Raw genomic sequence first — 18016 nt, 5'->3', positions numbered from 1 at the left:
ACCGCTGTAAGTCGGGCAAGAAAGACCCGGACGCTCTTACCACGCGCGTTTTTGTTTACTTTGGTATCCATTTCCGGCCTAGAGTCAAAACAAATCGCAGCCAATTGCCGTCATTCGTTAATACCCAATTATATCAATTGCTGGCATGACTCAGCATTGCTCACTACGGTCATAACCCCGCTAATGTTCTTCACCCTAACGTAGGTACCCCAGACCTACCTAACGATGATAACATCGCTTGAAAGAATGAGGCGATAGGTTGATGAGCACTAAGAGGGGAGAAAGCATGACATGTTGAATACGGTTGATCGGCAGACTCCAGTAACACAGCGGAACAACGGATTCACAGCGACAGCCCGATCAGAAAAAGATCTCACATCCATCCAGTGACTACTCCGTACATCCAATCTTATTCAACAATCCACCTGCACCCTACAACCTCCAACCTAGACTCACCACTCACACCACACCGCATCACAATTCTTCCTATAATCGACTGCCTGCCTCATCAAGAGGCCCGCCATGTTCTTTTCCCAAGTACCAGACGAGATAATTCAACATTTGCTCTATTATATCCCCCCAGAAGACAACCTCTCTAATTTCCAACTTGTCTCGCATCGCCTAAGGCATCTGGCTGATGAACCGCTTCTGTGGAAATATCATTGTCGAAGCAATTTTAGATTCTGGCATCCCGAGCACAACCTGCAGCGTCGTTTAAAGGGCAGGGCGTCTGATACACCGTGGAAGAAATTATTCATCTTACGGAAGTCCCGCAATGAACAGCTTAAACGTCTCTTGGGCGAGATCCTTGTAACCAAAGTTGGCCGCCTGAAGCGATATGAAAAAGTTTGCCAACTTGGTTATGACGCCAAAGATTTTCTTCTAGAGCAGTGCAAAGCAGACGAGAATGCTGAAGATGTCTTGGCTCGACGGTGAGCAACCTCATCACTAATCTCCCGTTCGAATACTTATTCAAATCTTTTAGATATTATAGTCAATCCCTGCTGGATAGTGTCCACAGATCTATCGCCATTGATGAGTGGTACAACATTCAACTTGTGACCTCGACTCACAGTGGGCAACCACAGACCCTCAGCCTTGAGCGCGCTCTTGGGGCGTTCGATTTATTCGTTCTGCACGACCAGCCCGGAGATTTGGACGATGTAAGTACTCCTTGTATGACCAGGGTTCCCCCGGTTAACACTGCGCCAAGATTAGCGATATTCTTGATAATCTGGCAGCGGCGTTTCTTGAGACTCAACCAGACATCGGTGAAATGTCAACGCGACAAAAGGCACTGGAATTAAACCGATGGCTCCGAATGAATAACCTCACAGGTTTGCGGAATCCTGAGACAAGTTATCGAAATCTCAGAAATTGTCTCATCGGCCAAGCTCTGCGCCATGAAGATCACGACTCGATTCCTATCATCTCCAGCGCCATCTTTTGCTGCCTCGCTCAGCGTTTGGGTGTCGAAGCACAATGCTGCGCATTTCCAACTCATGTACACGCTATAGTGCTTGCAGAGAAAGGAAAGACTTTAGACAGCACCCCTGTTACAGAGGACCATGCACCTCCAGAGAGGATGTACTTAGATCCCTATGGCTCAAGTGAGGAGATTCCTCTGTCTGATTTACAGGCTTTGCTGTCCCGTTTTGGCTGGCAGTCGAGCACCGATACCTTCTTGTCTCCCGTAAACCCTGTCGCCATTGCCATGCGGACAGCGCGCAATATCAGAGCCACTGCTGCCAGGGTGATTGGCGCCCACGAGCAGGCTGACCCTGAACTTACCAGACTCATCACCGGCAATGATCCAGCCAATATTGAAGCTTCCCTCTACTCCGCACTCTGGGCGTCTCTTCTTCTTACACCGGTCGACTCCTTCGAATGGGACGAGGTTTTGGAACCTTTCCTTAACCGATTTGCAAAGAGCTGGCACGTAGATGCTTGGCTTGTTGAGAAGTACATATTCCCTTTGTACGATCGCTTTGGCCCCTTTCGTGAGAGATTCATGAGGAACAATCCCCGTAGGTGGGATGACCCTCACGAGGTTTTAGGTCTTGTGGATGAGTTTGATGAGGTTCCACCGCCGGTTTTTCACAGGAACAACGCGCGAACCCAAAATGTGCTCTACAAGATCGGGCAGGTCTTTAGACACCGACGATATGGCTGGATCGGTGCTGTTAACGGGTGGACCGACCAGGGTACGAGGCGTTTGCCCATGCCACACACCGTGGCTATTGACGAGACGCTGGACGATAACAGCGATACAGAATTACCTAACCGGGTGCGTCCCCGAAACCAAACCTTTTACACATGCCTGTAAGTCATCTAGAGCTCTAGTCCTCATTTACAAACTGACGTATAATTATAGACGCACAATAGGCCCTGAGCGGCATGTTGTTGCAGAAGACAATATTGTGCTGATTCAGGATCCGCGAGAGGTCCCGGAATCTTTATTTCCTCAGGCTGGAAAGTTCTTCAAGAGATTTGATGCTGAGACTTGCACCTTTGTGTCCAACATTACGGAGCAGTACCCGGACGATTGAAGGGTGTTGAGAATCTTTGCTTTTATGTTGGTTATCACGATTTTTACTCTTCGGAATGCATGCTTGGTGTTCGGAAGGCTTTATTACGGTGGACGGCGAGCAGTCTCTCTTTAGAGGAGATAATGGTTCACGATACAGGTGGTTGATGCAGCGAAAAGGTGTGCAAAGGATTGCTATAATGGAATTAGTTTCAATAGCATGAGTAAGTAGGATCCTCAAGTACTACATATGCTCTAAGCACTCTAAGCTCTTTGTGACTTCAATAGGACGTTGGATCATATCACGTCGCTTTGATTACTTCTTCCAAAACACCCTTCTCGGCAAGCTTTTTCATCCACTTGTGTAGGGCAGGCCCGTAGTCCTTTTTTCGGCCTTTTACTCGCTGCTCGTCATCGGAGATAGCCATCAATTCTGAGCGGTACTCGCCCATGGCAGCCTTGACGTCGACCACAAGCTCTTGGTGAAGCTCATAAGCACTCTGAGTGTCGAAACTCGGTCGTTTAATCTTTTCCTGTAGAGCGTCTGGAACTTGTGCATTGATAATATCTGCCTTGGTGAGGTTAAAATCGGACAGTCGCGACTCGTCTTCAATGTCCAGAGGAGCTTTCTCGGCAGAGATGAGGTCCTTGAATGCGTGAAGAGATTCGGTGTTCTTGTGTAGATACTGAAGGGATGCAGCGGCGTGGGCAATAGTTTGTGAGTAGGCAGTGAGCGGGCTCTGACAAAGAGCTAGAAGGTTGAAGGAGAGCTGACTCTCTTCATATTGGAGCATTCGGCCTTCGATTTGTGGTCTTGCCACACTTGTCCAATCACCAGTATCAGGAACACGATCTAATGGACGAAATTAGCTAAGCCCTGGAATAGTCGCAGAGAGCTTACCCAGCTTGTGAGGCTTATACTGGAGCCCATCTAACTCCCACACATAACTACCCGCGGGAACATATGCAATGAAATGAAATCCATACTCTGTATTGGACTTCTTTTTTCGTGGAGGTGCCCTCTTCCCCTTCTTTGTTGCTGGGCGTTTCTTACTCGCGCTGGTTTTCGCGTCTGATGCTTCGTTCTCCAGATAAAGATCAGCGTTGAGATGGTCCATACGACGTGTGAAAGAGTTGTGTATCGTGCGGATGAAGTTATTTTTGCTGATTTGGTGGCCTCGTAGAGCAGTATTGAGGTCCTTGGTCGACTCCTTGAAGGCTCGGAGCTTTTCGCCGAGGTCGATTCCTTCGGCGTTCATAACAATGTTTAGCATGGCCACAGTCGCACATGCATTGCTTGTGGTCTATTCAGAGTCAGAAAGGATATTTACAGGTTGCCTGTTACCTACTTGATTCGCAAACCATACACCTGTTGCATCTTGTTCTTCGCTCTCCTTTTCGAGCCCAGGTAGATACTGAAACAGAAAGATCAAACCGTATACCGGCTGTCTAAGAGATGTTAGCATGTGTTGTGACATAAGTAAATGCTTGTTGTGGTCTTACGGTAGAAGTGCGAGTGAATCTTGGTCAATAGTGAAGATCTCCTGAGCTTTGACATTGCAAACTCCCAAATCTCGCAGAATGATGTTGAAGAAGGCTGGTTCTGACTCAAGCTCTATCCAGCCTTCCCACTCTTCGACATCCTTTAGTGATAGAGGAGCTAAGGCTTCATCAAGGAGTTCGTCAGAATTTAGGCGATGGTTCAACTCGTTTGCTGCCTCGCTAGCCTTGCGCTTGGGGTTTCTCCTGGGGCCACTCATTGCGACTTGTGTAGTGGTCTGCTGAGGAGGCTTGGAAGCTAGACGATTAGAACGACGCACAAAGGGCGCGTCTTCAGAAGACTCTCCGCCCTGAATATTGTCGTCAGCTTGTAACACATTCTTCATGGTGGAGCATTTATCGAATGGGTTGGAAGGGAAAATGCAGAGGATAAAGAAGAAGGTGCTGCGAGTATCAAGATAGAAATGCCCGGCCAATGAGTGAAACTAATAAAGAAGAAGAGAGATCTGTTTATTTTGCGGTGGTCTGGTTGACAGGTGGGCTTTATTTTGGGACTTGGATATCTTTCTGATGTTTGTGCGCTGGATGCTTTACCTGCCAGTACAATAAAGCAGGGCATGCAAACTTCCAATCCAATCCATACCCTTACAAAGAAGCGAAGAGAGGCTTCTGGACCTTACCTTGTGCGTGGTGAAAGAAAAGAGCTCAAGCTATCATCATAGGTAGCTATCCGCCTCTACTCTGACAACGGTATGCAGTGCTTAACAACGGAGAGGGTGATGCGTCTACGTACAAAGCACATTAGAGTCTTGATAATTTGTCTCAACAGAGGGGAGCACCCGGACGTCGGGTAAATATGTACCTGTGAGCTAGCAGGCTTTGCTCTGTTGAGCTATTAATTCATCATACGCTTCAAAAGAAGCTGTTATATGCTGCATGAAGATAATGTTGATAATGAGCATAAAGGCAGAAGAAGACAGCTTCATGTTGTAGCCAATAAGCATTCAGTTTACCTGCATTGTTAGCTCAAAACTATAGCTACCAGCCAATCACTCTCATGCATGAACCTAGATAGCTAAGTTACTTGTATATTAATCACGGAAGACGGTTGATTGTTGTTATATAAGAAAACGCCTCTTTGTAAATTATCATTCATCAAACTTTCTCTCCTGCCTAATAAACTCTGGTAACATCTGATCATCAATGTCCGAAAGCGTTTGCAAGGCCACTGAAGCTTAGGCGCCAACTGGCCTGTATCCACTGTAGCTCCAATTTGCAGGGGCCAGTCGCGTCCAGTCCAGCCAGACGTGACGCAGCCCAAAGGAATTTCCATCATCCACCCGTGAAAACTACATTCACTTTAGTATCAAAACATTAACTGCGACAACCAACTTCGACCTTGCACCTCACAACGCGCAACAACCAGTCGCTCCATCATCTCCAGGCTGCAACTCGGTTCTCCCAATTATCGATTTCTCTTTTAGGCGCGTCTATTTCTCCGTAATGCGAATGCCATGAGCACATCGACTCCCCGCCTGCGGTCTGGGTTCCCAGCTACCCCAGCTACCGCTGCTCGACGACACAACAACCCACAGACTCCTAGCTCAGCCGGTTCACCATCATACGGAAAGGGCTCTTCAGCGAGGTCACCTTCTCTACCTCTTGCACCTGAGAATACGCAGCCTCAGGGCGCCGTCAGCCAGCCTGTCATTCCTCTGACCGTTCTCGATGCTCCCCAACAACGTCTCTATGCATTTGGCGTCTACGTCTTGTTGTGGGCTTGGAAGTTCTATGATTGGCTTCAGGTGGTTGAAGATGGCGACTATTCCTGGCTCCTCTTCCTGAAATGGATCTTTATCGACTTTGTCTTCCTATTTGGTGTACCAGAATTGAGGATACCTTGGCTTGAGCTCTCCCAGCCTGTCGTTACCACTATCTTCTCCTTACAACTGATATTTAACTACATGCTCATGTTCAACATCCCTGTAAGCCCTCGGACATCGTCACAATACTGAACCGCAAAACTAATTCATTTGAAGATTCCACTGCACTCATGGCTTCTGGGCTTCTTCAAAGTTCTTTACGACCGCGAATTATCAGTTTCGGAGCATAATGTCAAAGTCTCGACCATTCTTAACAACCATTCCCTCATCATGGGAAAGCAGATTATCAACATCTTGCCTGAGGGTTCTGCCATCCTCAATCCCGAAGCAGCGCCGTTCTGCCTAGGCGCAAAGCCAAAGAATGTCGCATCTTTACCCATTTACTTCAATGCCACTGTCCCTGCCGAAATCGAATTAGTTCGCATTGATCTCGACACGAACAAGGAGGAAATAATCAAGATTTCGAGCCGGGAGGTCAACAGGGTAGCCAAGCAAATTCGAGAACATACCGCCGATCAGACTATGTCCGGTTTTCAGTGGGACTATCCTGTTAAGAAACCAGGTGTCTATCGACTTGGAAGGGTTTTGGACGAGTACAAGCTCGAAGTTCAGCGGGCCACCAGGGATACATATGTCGTGCCTTGTCCTCAAGCCAGAATTCGAGCTTCTTCAGATCCTCAGCGCTGTATTCAAGAGCTTTCTGATCTCTCCCTAGACGTCTACGGTACACCCCCTCTCAAGATTGTGTACAGCCGTACGATCAATGGCAAAGACCACAGCTTCCACTTTCAGAGTCTCCAGCCTGATGGATTCTCATCGCCTCTTCTGACGGCTTCTTCCAGTCTTGTTCTGGAGAGCCAGGATGACACGTCCTGGGTGCGACCTTCCAAGGTAACTGTTGGGCTTAACGAGTCTATGACTTCTGCTGGAGAGTGGGAGTACTCGATCGATGAGGTACGCGATGCCTTCGACAATATTGTCAAATACGGCGACTTGGAAGAGGATGACAAAGCCCGTTCAAAGGGCCTCAAGTACGGCTTCAAAGTCAAGGAGCGACCTAGAGCGAGCATGAATGGTTGCGACCTGCGTAATCCCTTCAAGGTCGCCAAGGGCCGTTCCGTCAGGCTTCCTGTAGACTTCTCTCTGGCCGGTTCGAAAGACGATACATCCCACGAGGTCACGTGGGAGTTCTCACCCATCAACTCGCTCACCAACAGTGGTGAGCATGGCGATCAGGTCTCAATTGGAAACTACAACGCCAAGAACGCACTGGATAAGCCATTTGTTTCGGAGCCAGGTCTCTACACTCTAAAGACTGTGTCGAGCGGATCTTGCAAGGGTGAGGTCAAGGAGCCGTCTTCGTGCCTTCTCCTGAACCCATTGGAGCCTTCGCTCTCGATTCGCTCAGAGGAGATCCCTGATAAATGTGCAGGTAACTCCATTGGATTGCGGGTGGACCTGGATCTCGTTGGAACACCACCATTCGTTGTTCGGTACGACATCGTTACCAGTGACGGGCATATCGAGAAGCAATCTCACCGCGTCTCTGGTCTGCGATCTCAGCTGGAACTGGTGCCAAAGATGGCAGGTCACCACAAATACGTCTTCAAGTCTATTGATGATGCCGTTTATGACAATCTGCCTCTCACCGGCGAGGACAAGGTTTTGGAACAGGTTGTGAAGCCTGCCGCCTCAGCCAAAATCGCAAGTACCACCGGTGTTGTCAATGCTTGTCTTGACTCGGAAGTTGAACTCGATGTCCTCCTTTACGGCGAGGCTCCCTTCAATCTGGAATGGGAGATTGTGCATGATGGTAAACGCAAGTCTGAGCGAGTCACCAGTGTTCAGGAGAATAGCTTCAGGATCAAGACCAACACCCTCCGTAAGGGAGGAGAGTATATTCTTGCGTTGAGCAGTGTCCAGGATAAGCGAGGTTGTAAAACTTTCCTCCAGGACCAAGTCAAGATTGCTGTACGACGCCAGCAACCACGAGCCGCCTTTGGCTTTGTTGAACATAAGCAGAAGATCATGGCCGTGGAAGATACTCACCTACGACTGCCCCTCCGTCTCGAGGGAGAACCTCCTTTCGAGATCAGCTACAGGAACCTTAACGGTAATGGCGAAGTGTTGACCAAGCGCGCCAACAACGCCAACGACAACTTGCTTGTCAAGTCACAGGGCGTCTATGAATTGGTGGATGTGCGAGATAGCCAGTGCCCTGGATCTGTCGTGCCAACAGCATCCCGCTTCGAGGTGGGTTGGTTCCCTAGACCAGAGATCTCGATTGTGGAGTCTCCCAGTATCACTTCAGACGGCAACACCTTCGTCAAGCAAGACATCTGTGAAGGAGACATTGACGGCTTCGAAGTCAATCTCAAAGGTAAGCAGTCGGCAGCGTTTAACCCGAGATTCTCGCTGACTAGTTACAGGATCACCCCCGTATCATGTCGAATATGAGGTTACCCACAAGTCATTCCAGGGCGCAAAGGCATTCACACGAAAGGATTTCGACGCCGCCCTCGCCAAGGCAGCCATTTCTATGGATACCACCAAGGCTGGCGACTATACCTACAAGTTCTCTGCTCTTGCCGATAATCTCTACAACAGCGATAAGAACTTCAGTCCTCTTACTGTTACGCAGCGCGTGAATGCCAAGCCTGCTGCTGGGTTTACAAAGCCAGGTCAGTCGTTTAAGTATTGCATGGAAGAGCAGGAACACGAGGACAAGATCCCGATCAAGCTCACGGGAGTTGCTCCCTTTTATGTCGAGGTTGAGATCAAGCACCAGGCTGGCTCGCCCGCCGAGACATATCGAATTCCATCGATCGACTCAAACACGTATGGTATCAGGATTCCTCGCCAGCACCTCCGTCTCGGTGCCCAGCAGGTTCGCATTCGTACTGTTAGAGACGCTCGAGGCTGCCAGCGCAAGTACGAGATTGGAGGGCCCTCAGTGCAAATCCACCTCTACGAGGCGCCATCCATCTACCCTCTCGAGTCTCGACGCGACTATTGCGTTGGCGAGCGTATTGCATATACTCTATCTGGTACACCTCCGTTCGACATCTCATACGACTTCAACGGCCGATGGAATGCTAAGTCGCAAACGACCAACTTCCGCCGTATTGCGGAGAAGCCTGGCGATTTCATCATCACTAGCATCTCGGACAAGGCCAGCGAGTGCCGTGCTGCGGTAAACATCCCCAAGACTATCCACCCGCTGCCCAGTGTTCAGATCAGCCGTGGCAAACAATCTCGTGTGGACATCCACGAAGGCAATGAAGTGGATATTTTGTTTGAGTTCTGGGGCACGCCGCCCTTCGAGTTCACCTACACACGTAGCTCCAACGCCAAGAAGGGCCAACGCAGTGTTGTCCTCGAAACAAGACATGATGTATCTTATGAACACAGCAAGGTGGTCAAGGCGAGCCAGGAGGGCACGTACGAGGTTGTTGCGATCAAGGACAAGTTCTGCTCGTTCTCAACTCAGCAGGTGGAGAAAAAACAAAGAAGATAGAGCTGTTAAGACAGATTGAGAAATGATATGGGGCAAAGATAGTTTGAAAATTTTGACATTTTGGCTGTTTGATAGGTAATGAACGGATTGTACTGCCAGGGGCGAGGACGAACAACAATGAGGAGGGACACTGAGTTGTATATATGCATCTATACCATGGCATGGCGTTAAGTAGGGTTAATCAGAGCTAGGTTGAATAAGTAAGACTTGTTACGTTCAGAGAAAGGAGTGCTTGTCTCACAGAAGGAAGATAGTCTTCAGCCACGGACTTTGCCGTCTTCTTCTCGTCCTCTATCAACACAACATATTTATGCAATGAATTTTTCATCTTTCCGCACCATTGAGCAGAAATGGATGTTGAGTCTTGTTATTGAGAGGCAGATCCCTTTGAACTGTCGTTGCCTGACTCTCTTATCAGGAGCGATCGGTTCAAATGTGAGGATGAATCTCCCCCCTGCTACTTGCATCAGGCTACAGAGTCTTTTGGGAGTCTGGATGGGTCGAAGCACTTGTCCGTGGCTGGCTCTGTAGCCAGGCCAAAGAATTCATACCAGCGCCAGTGTCTGTCCAGCCCCATCCGTTTAGCATAAACACACCCACTGGTCAGGGCTATCAGCAATCGATTCAGGTCTCGAGCAGGAGATCCAAATTATTCATTCGTGGACTATTTCCAATCAGGTTCTTTTCGATAACACTACGGAGCGGTTGCAGGCCAGTTTCTTACTGGCAGGTAGCAAGCTACAAGACTATCATATTGGGGCGCGAGGTGTGCAGAATGCTCAGTATCATCAGCTCAACACAGTCGTAAGGGGGGGGGGCCTCTCTTGTGTTTCGATTCTCACCGTTTCACGCACAGAGAGGGTTCGGCATGGCTCCAATACATATGACTGGCCATTCTAGATCCGGAGCCCGGGAGATGGGATAAGCAATCGTTCTGGGCCTTATCTTCAATACCTCTGGTCGAATCTCAAGCTTGTGGTGACATGCTTACCACCCTTCAACGGGGTGCACTTGTTCTGCCTTGCCGCCACAAGTTCAACGGTTGCTCATGTAGGCAAGTGTGCTTGGTCTGGAGGGTTACTTCGGAGCCCTACGCACAATAAATAATAGTAATTCCTAGGCCCGCTCGGACGGATCAGCAACTATCGATTTGATGAGAGACACAGGCATTGGCTATAGCACGGATACAGAAGAAGGTCCAGAGCGCAAGGGGTCAATGTGATCAACAAAGCTCTCAGATGATTATGACATTGATGCCGACGTCATCTCTCATGTTATTTAGTGCCAAGACTGGTCCTGGCCTCGGTAGTGTCTTGTCTCGACCTTCTAGTCTGCAGCAGCGCAGTCTCGACTATTCGAAAGCGATGCTATGTCAAAGTTTTAACAGGGTCTGGATGACAGGGGATAGAAATTGGATACACCAGGTTCTGTGTTATTGTCGATGTTCACCAACAAGACAAGAGGAATATTTACTTCCTGACGCGTAGCTAATTTGCTCGCAATGCGTTATCGTTTAGGTCACCAACCCTCAAGAATAAGTAGGTGTCCTGCCATGATTGCACAAGATTCAGATACATCCACTCTCGTACAACACAAACATCGGCTTCATACCGCATTTCAGTCCACAGCCCAACGGTCCAGGCCAAGCCAGAGCTCAACGGTAGACCCTAGATGGCACCCAATTCTGCGGTGCAACGGCTGACGGATACTACATTATGGCACTACAGACAAAAACCCCTTCTCAATACAGCCTCTCGAGGGAATTCGTGTGCCCAAACTTGCTCCAACCCCACCATTCGAAACGGTCCAGAACTCAATCGATCTGCACCTCCCTGTGCCACACCTACACAACCTTGCAAACGTTAACTTATTGTAATGAGGACGTGCTGGGCTGGGTATTTATATCTGACATCTGTTCTCTGCTGCGTGAAACACTTTGGCCAGTCGTTTCCGACATTTCCGTGCTTCTCCATCCATCTATCTACTCCGCGGGTAACTTGACTTTTTATATCACAATGTTACTCTCCATCCACGATACTACCCATATACTACCGATTAAACTAACTATTCGAACATCAAACTCAACACGCTAGCAGAAACAAGAGTCGAATATGAATACAGCCTGAATCGAGAGATCAGGTGGTGTGCGAAGCTTCACTGGACAATGCCCGCATGCCCATGAAATGGATTTCAGTAACTCGGCACCTTGGGACCACGAGGAAAACGAAAAGGTTGCATGCTGGGCCAGGGCTGGCACCCAAATGACAATGATATTATCGCAGGTATCAAAACTTATTCATCAGACGTTCCAAACACACCGGAAACAAATCCACGAACGCGCCGTTTCTGCCAATGCCAGGGACAACTATCTGCCTTTTGTATCTCTGCTAGATGTCTTTGTTCGTCAAGGGATCCGGGCTCAACGCGTCTCCCCGATCATAAATGCGAAATATACGACAAGAAAATCCTTCTTCCATGACGGCCAACACCAAGAAGACATCAGTGTTAGAATACCCATACTGTCTCGCTCCGAACGCCATACTCCTCATGATGTAGCGTCACGCGTACATCAGGCACATATCACTATATCGGTGGCTCAAACGTAGGTGCGCTGGCGCTTTTCTGGTGGGCTTTGGCCATCCATTCGCCCTTGGCTGGTTTGTGAGATGCTTGTTGGGAAACTAGCTCGGCTCGCGCTGGTGGGCGTCAGGCCGTACTGGTTTGCGCCATTTACCATGCCATAGCCCTGGTCCATCCCTGCGGTCATTGGAGACTGCTGCGGCATCTGTCCCGGGGACCAAGTGGCGCCAGTCGCCGGCGGCGTGGGCGTCGTCTCGAACTTGAAAGCTGTTCCGCCGGGAGTGTTCAGGTTGCTCGGCGGGTTCATGTAACCTGCGCCACCAACTACATAACCTGAGCCTGACTCTTGTTGAGTCGAAGGGTCATAACCTTTGAGGAGATAGCTCAAGTGATTTTCGACGATCTTCTGCATTCCGCTCTTGGTGAATGGCTTAGCCAGAACTCCGTTCATACCTAGTCATGCAAGATTAGTTCCCATGTTCGTTCCCGACTCCTGCTACGACTAGCGCTTACCGTGTTCAAAATAGCAGTGGACCTCGTCGGATCGGATATTCGACGTCATAGCAACAATGGGAATGGCAGGGCAGTCTTGCCGGATATACATAGTTGTCGAGACACCATCCAGCTTGGGCATTATGATGTCCATGAAGATCATGTCGAAATGATCACGGGCAACACTAGTGATACGGCTATATGCGTCTGCTCCGTTTTGCTAATCAATGGTCAGTCAGGTGGCCCAATAGGGTTGTTGGGAAAATCACATACAGCATGCTCGACTTCACAGCCCATCGACTTGAGAAACTTGATGCCAATCTTGGCACAAGTCGGATCATCTTCAACAAGGAAAATCCTGGGTTTTCGTGACGCCCAAGTGAGGGCCGAGTTGGTCGACGAGTTAGAGTTTGCGTGTGTTTGGATGTTGATGGGCTGGGGAGCAGGAACCTCCTGCATGGCGTTGGCGCTGGACTCATTCGGCATCGCATAAGGGATCTTGTGGATGTGATCCGAGTGGAAAGGATCGATGCCGACGGTTTGACCCACCGGGTACACGGGGTAGCGGTTGATGTCGTTCATTGGATCATGCATCATAGGCATTGAAGCTTGTGGGATGACAACTGCGGAGTCTGCCGGAGATCCATATACGCCCTGAAGACGTTCCAGCTCTCGGTCGGCAATTTGATCAGGCGTCACGCTAGACAGAAGCTCACGAGCCCGTCGCAGTTCTGGTGCCGAATCGTCACTGCCATCCAGAGGAGATGTTCCGACGTTGAGGTGCATGCCCTGTTGATGGCGATTGCCTGAAGGTGAGAGGAAATTAAGCATTTCGTGCTGTGATTGCTTTTGCGCATTGAGCATTTTTTGCAGAGTCAGAACCTCGTTCACAAGAAGTCGATTGGTTTGAGACACTTCGGTGAAAAGCTCCTGGAGTTGTTGCACTTGCTGCTGGGTAGCTGTCAGTTGTTCAGTCATGACGCTGATGTGATGACTGGTTGTGAAGTCCTCTGTGGCTTGTGTCCTCCTAGGTGCTGGGGCCTTTCGACGAATATTATCGAGATCATCCTTGCTGCCCACCCTGAAATTGGGATGCTTAAACTCGAGTGTCTAACCTTTTGGTCATTATTGGCTTCAACATCTAATGGTCAGGTAAACTCACATTGGCGCCATTGGCCGCAGATCCACTGTCATTTGTTTGTCGCACTTTATGAAAATCGTACTTGTTCAATTGTCGGACAAAACTGGCCATGTTGCTGTGTTTGAAGTGCTTAGGCAGGATTGAACGTGTAAATTTTTCATTCTAGCGCTGTTAGTATTTGATGATTGTAGCCAATTTCAGCTCAAGCCTACCTCAACAACAACGAACGTATCGCCATCTTTTCCCCATCGCGCAACATCTTGATGCGCTGGATCTTCGAGCATCCTTGAATTTGTTAGCATTGCATACACAGGCAGCTACAAGTAGCCATACCGATAAAGCTTGCGAACCTATCAGAGGTGTTAGTTGTGATGTAATCAGCCACTGTTGTCTTGTTGACTTACAAACTCGCTGGCATTGCTGCCACCAACCCCGGGGGTTGAGGTTCCGTCACCAGACATGTTATGCGTTTATATATTGAGTGGCTTTGCTACTATAGTTTTTGCTTCGAAATGATTTCGCCGTCGGTCTGCTATTAGAACAATACGGATTGTTCAAGAGTCGATTCGACGGATAGCGGATGGAAGAGGCGTTTAACCGGGCCGAGTCGCCGTTGATCGTTGTCGAACCTTAGGTAACGATAAGTCAAAAAAGAACGATTCTGGTTCTTTTGAACAGTGGATGAATGGTTTTCGATGCGCCGAGGTAAGATGATAACGAATGGCGTAAGGGCTAGATGTAGACTCGAGAGCTGGACGCGCGTTGATGTTCAGTCGTAACCAGCAGGTCCAGGGGCTAGAAAGCTCTGCGGGCTAGAGTGCTCCAGATTGGATAAAAGGGCCTTCGCAGGGAGATCGAGGGCGACGATGCGATAGATGAGGGCCGTCGCAATTGCAAGACCAAGGGGCTGAAAATGGAGGGAATGAGGAACGGGAAACGGGGACAGGGCCTGAGTTGTATCTCAAGACAAAGTTGGGAGGCCGTGTGAGCGGGAGTGGGCACAGGCGTGGGTGGAACGGAATAGCCTGAGCCTGCTTTTGTCTCTGAACTCGAGTGGCTTGGCTTTGGCGGGGGGTCGTAGTGACTTACCTCTTGGCCCGGAGATGTGGATATTGCCAGGTATTCAGTACCTAGCGCAGCTTGCTCAACATGCTCTATTCCGAGAGCAGATGGCACTTCCCACTTAGGCTGGGGCAGGGGATCTGTGCTTTTGCTGGTACTGGTGCTGATGCTGATGTCGCTGCTGATGCTCTGAGCAAGGCGAAAGAGAAAAGCTTGAGCCGGAGTGGGCTTTTCCAGCCAAGGTTGGTTTAGCCTCAACCAAGATCGCGGTGGGAATGAAGCGCTATTGCGCGAACAAGTCTGGCGGCCGTCCCTGTGGGGTGTCCCCTTGTGTCCATCCAAAGCTTTTTGGTCCTTCACAGCAGTCCATGACCCTTGGTTGGCTGCCCGGTTGTACTGGAGATCGTCCCCAAATTCGACTGTGTGGAGGTGATCATGGCGCACCGTGGCCACTATGTGACCTAGGCTCTGTTTGGAAGATCGTTAGCTGGTGAAGAAGTGACAAAAAAAAACCATCCAGCTGTTGAGATATCCATTCTACTACTGTCCTGGCTTCGGCGCCATGTTGATCGTTTTCGCGCCGTGTGTACGGAAGACAGGGTATCCACTATAAACACGAAGCTGGTCACGACGAGACATTTGCTGCAAGAATGACGAGTCCGTCAGATTTGTGTTCCTCTTTCTTTAGCCCCATTGTTTCCGTCACTCCTGACTTGGTTATGTCAGGAAGGCTGTTGGAGCTGTCCCGTGTCTTGGTTCCATTTGTAAAGCCATGCCGTGTTGCGCCATGCAGGGAGGCGGATGCAGGTAGTGTTATTCAAGACTTGGGCAACCGACAACAGAGGTAAAGAATTCTTTACTTAATGTTGCAATCGACACCTAGCCAGCTTTGTGTCCAGGGTGTTTGCGCTATTGTGTCAGCTTAAACTTTCATTGTGACCAATCAACTCAGGCTGTAACTAGATGAGAAAGTCGTCGTAAAGTGTTTCTAGTGTTGAGTCCTGGGGCCACGTTCCTGGCTGCATTTGTAGCATGCTGTGGAATGCTGGGAATTTCTCTCACTCGATCAACGGAAGACACATGTTGTGGTTGTAGCTCATGACTCGGGATTGAAGACCCAGCAGTCTGGGAATCTGGCCACTGTCTAAATCCTGTAGCCACAATCATAGTTCTCTCGGATACAGCAGCATTGATTGACATGAGATGGCCATAATCGTAGTTTGAATGATATCAATAATGTGTCGGCCTATTTCTAGGCTCCAGATAGAGGCATATAGTTGTTAGTTAATCTGGGCGGTTCCCTGGTCAAGCCAAATGCCAGCGTTGTTAACTAAACAGTAATGAGACTCCCAGTTGTCGGGGATGGATAATTAAGGGTCTGTCTCGAGACTGAGTTGCCCCTCGAGGTGTAAGAAAACATGACTGGTGCTTCCATACAGATTCAATGCGAGGGCCGGTCAGGTTTTCTTACACCATCTAGGTTGTGTTGACTGAGGACCCAATATTGAGCGCTGGCGTGATGGAAACCCTGTGAAAAGATCTGCAAAAGAATCACAATGCAGGAAGATCGGGACATCGACACAGCGCCAGGGATAAAATACTGAGAAATCAAATGAGAAAACCTGAGAACCTTGCATTGCAACACAATTCTCAATCAACAACCTGGCCTTTGCCTTGGAAGAAAGCTGAAAAGACATGAGGGAAACGTTCCAGGACAAGAGCTTATGAGAGAGTGAGGAATCAGTCCGCTACTGGCCACTTGCTGTAGGCGTTTCGGTTATCGTCGAATTAGAATTATAGAAGGTCAGCCAAGAACTGAGACGACACACTCAGCCTCAGCCAATGCTTGAATACTGGCCGCAGCGTATCACGTCTTAGTGGTGTCCTTGCCCGGAATGGTCGTCTTTCCTCACATGCCATGGTACGGATTCAGCCGTAAGGGAGATCAACGAAGCTGAATAGAGACCAAGCAATGTTGAGTAACATCGAAAGTGGAAGCCGGAACTCGATCTAGCAATACCAGACCAGGGTATGATCATGTTTCTTTTTAGCCTGCTCTTTTTCGCGTCTATTTCTGTTATCGGATATCGAGCACTGTCCTATACTGTACGGTCCAGGTGCTTAGTGATCGTCGGGTAGAGGGTGTTGAAGAAGCGACTGCCGCATCTTGTTGAACGTCAAGATAGACTCTTGAACCCCAAGATCCTCCATCGGGAAGCGATAGTTTGTTCAAATGTGGAGGTCAAGATAGAAACAAGCGAGAGGTCCATGATCGGTCGAGACCGTGGCCGTTGGCAAAGAACGAGGGCGAGAACGAAGCGGGTAGCTACCTCCATTGCAACTGTATGAACGGATGCGGGCACACTGTGCACGAACCGCAGATATGGAAATCGCAATCTATCACCTGCCTAAAACTAATCTGGCGACCTAATACAGTGCACGGCTGAGAATTCCTTAAAAGGGGAAAGAAGGGAGGGTCCAGCGCTCACGTACTTCAGAAATCATTCTTTTATTAGTTCTTTTGAATTAGGGCCTATTTGCAGGGTTGTTTAATGACAGGGGGAGAGGACCCTGAATTCGTGAGACTTGCCTTACCTTGGTAGCTATTGAAAACCCTCAGATGGAAGACTTTTATTGGCCTGGCCTTGGTTTAAAACCATCATTTACAGTTTATACCCATGAATGACAATAGGGCAACGTTTGGATGTACATTTCGCAAGATCATTACACCTACCCAAGGTGAGCTTGGTCGAGGGCATCTACAAAGCTCGGTTACCACCGCAAACTACTTGACTTGCGACTATCTAAACTGAGAAACATCTGCATTAAAATTCTACGACCGAGACATAGGACCCAAGACATCTGAAAGACACTTGCGGATGCCTTAGTGAATGCACTGAACGCAAACAAAATTTGACAGCCACACTAATCCACAGCCAGCTCGCGGCCGGCAAGGTTTCGTTACATGGTAGGTAGTCTCATCGCTGAGGGCGATGGAAAGTGTGACTATCATATTTCAAGTTGTGATCTCTCATTGTCTCGGACATTTCCCTCGTTCGTCGAGGAACCGGATCCAACAAGGGACAACTCTGCAGTTAATGCTTGGACAATTCCAGCTGCCGAAAGCCCCATCTACCCTCTAATTTAGCAGATGTTATTTATTATTTTCCCTGCTCAATAGGGAAGATGCCAAAAAAGAAATCAAACGACCCGAAACTTGTCGGACCGCCGGCGAAGCCGCATAAATAAATGTTGCCTCTCTAGTTTAGTCCCCGATCGGGCGCTACCGCCTCCCGGAACCGAAGCGACACCAA

The 18016-nt window shown here is 49.0% G+C and overlaps 4 protein-coding genes across 5 annotated transcripts; 2 read left to right on the top strand and 2 right to left on the bottom strand.

Moving 5' to 3' along the window:
* Nucleotides 1–219: 219 nt before the first annotated feature.
* On the top strand, nucleotides 220–3338 carry FOXG_08116 (uncharacterized protein). 2 transcript variants are annotated; one of them, XM_018386865.1, is made up of 5 exons: nucleotides 221–932; nucleotides 986–1163; nucleotides 1214–2204; nucleotides 2274–2322; nucleotides 2375–3051. In XM_018386865.1, exons 1-5 carry the CDS (start codon nucleotides 523–525, stop codon nucleotides 2547–2549), a joined length of 1803 nt encoding a protein of 600 aa, XP_018244065.1. In that variant the 5' UTR covers nucleotides 221–522; the 3' UTR covers nucleotides 2550–3051. The 2 variants fall into 2 exon arrangements, with proteins under 2 accessions (XP_018244064.1, XP_018244065.1); XM_018386864.1 differs by having other exon boundaries at nucleotides 220–932; nucleotides 1214–2322; nucleotides 2375–3338.
* On the bottom strand, nucleotides 2709–5011 carry FOXG_08115 (uncharacterized protein). The gene is made up of 6 exons (XM_018386863.1): nucleotides 4890–5011; nucleotides 4708–4812; nucleotides 4031–4377; nucleotides 3877–3976; nucleotides 3429–3831; nucleotides 2709–3380 (listed from the first exon to the last, which is right to left on the bottom strand). The coding sequence occupies exons 3-6, from the start codon at nucleotides 4285–4287 to the stop codon at nucleotides 2830–2832; spliced, it is 1311 nt and encodes a 436-aa protein (XP_018244063.1). The 5' UTR covers nucleotides 4288–4377; nucleotides 4708–4812; nucleotides 4890–5011; the 3' UTR covers nucleotides 2709–2829.
* Nucleotides 5012–5161: 150 nt separating this feature from the next.
* FOXG_08114 (uncharacterized protein) lies at nucleotides 5162–9755 on the top strand. Its single transcript, XM_018386862.1, has 3 exons — nucleotides 5162–6012; nucleotides 6067–8290; nucleotides 8340–9755. Exons 1-3 carry the CDS (start codon nucleotides 5542–5544, stop codon nucleotides 9425–9427), a joined length of 3783 nt encoding a protein of 1260 aa, XP_018244062.1. The 5' UTR covers nucleotides 5162–5541; the 3' UTR covers nucleotides 9428–9755.
* A 2268-nt stretch (nucleotides 9756–12023) lies between these two features.
* Nucleotides 12024–14101, bottom strand: FOXG_08113 (uncharacterized protein; the record flags this gene model as incomplete). The annotated part of the gene is made up of 7 exons (XM_018386861.1): nucleotides 12024–12460; nucleotides 12521–12719; nucleotides 12773–13609; nucleotides 13662–13802; nucleotides 13853–13925; nucleotides 13974–13990; nucleotides 14045–14101. The coding sequence occupies 7 exons, from the start codon at nucleotides 14099–14101 to the stop codon at nucleotides 12024–12026; spliced, it is 1761 nt and encodes a 586-aa protein (XP_018244061.1).
* Nucleotides 14102–18016: the final 3915 nt, after the last annotated feature.

Source organism: Fusarium oxysporum, chromosome 4, assembly GCF_000149955.1.
Source record: "Fusarium oxysporum f. sp. lycopersici 4287 chromosome 4, whole genome shotgun sequence".
In the NCBI taxonomy this organism is placed as follows: Eukaryota; Fungi; Ascomycota; class Sordariomycetes; order Hypocreales; family Nectriaceae; genus Fusarium; species Fusarium oxysporum.
This window is presented reverse-complemented; position numbering and strand designations above follow the sequence as displayed.

Bases quoted from the DNA above. Each gene is read 5' to 3' on its own strand.
- FOXG_08114 (XM_018386862.1), top strand. From the start codon at position 5,542: ATGAGCACATCGACTCCCCGCCTGCGGTCTGGGTTCCCAGCTACCCCA. The intron at 6,013-6,066 runs GTAAGCCCTCGG...ATTCATTTGAAG, and splicing joins TGCTCATGTTCAACATCCCT to ATTCCACTGCACTCATGGCT. The intron at 8,291-8,339 runs GTAAGCAGTCGG...GACTAGTTACAG, and splicing joins CTTCGAAGTCAATCTCAAAG to GATCACCCCCGTATCATGTC.
- FOXG_08115 (XM_018386863.1), bottom strand. From the start codon at position 4,287: ATGAGTGGCCCCAGGAGAAACCCCAAGCGCAAGGCTAGCGAGGCAGCA. The intron at 3,832-3,876 runs GTAGGTAACAGG...GACTCTGAATAG, and splicing joins GTGTATGGTTTGCGAATCAA to ACCACAAGCAATGCATGTGC. The intron at 3,381-3,428 runs GTAAGCTCTCTG...TTCGTCCATTAG, and splicing joins GTATAAGCCTCACAAGCTGG to ATCGTGTTCCTGATACTGGT.
- FOXG_08116 (XM_018386864.1), top strand. From the start codon at position 523: ATGTTCTTTTCCCAAGTACCAGACGAGATAATTCAACATTTGCTCTAT. The intron at 933-985 runs GTGAGCAACCTC...CAAATCTTTTAG, and splicing joins GAAGATGTCTTGGCTCGACG to ATATTATAGTCAATCCCTGC. The intron at 1,164-1,213 runs GTAAGTACTCCT...CACTGCGCCAAG, and splicing joins AGCCCGGAGATTTGGACGAT to ATTAGCGATATTCTTGATAA.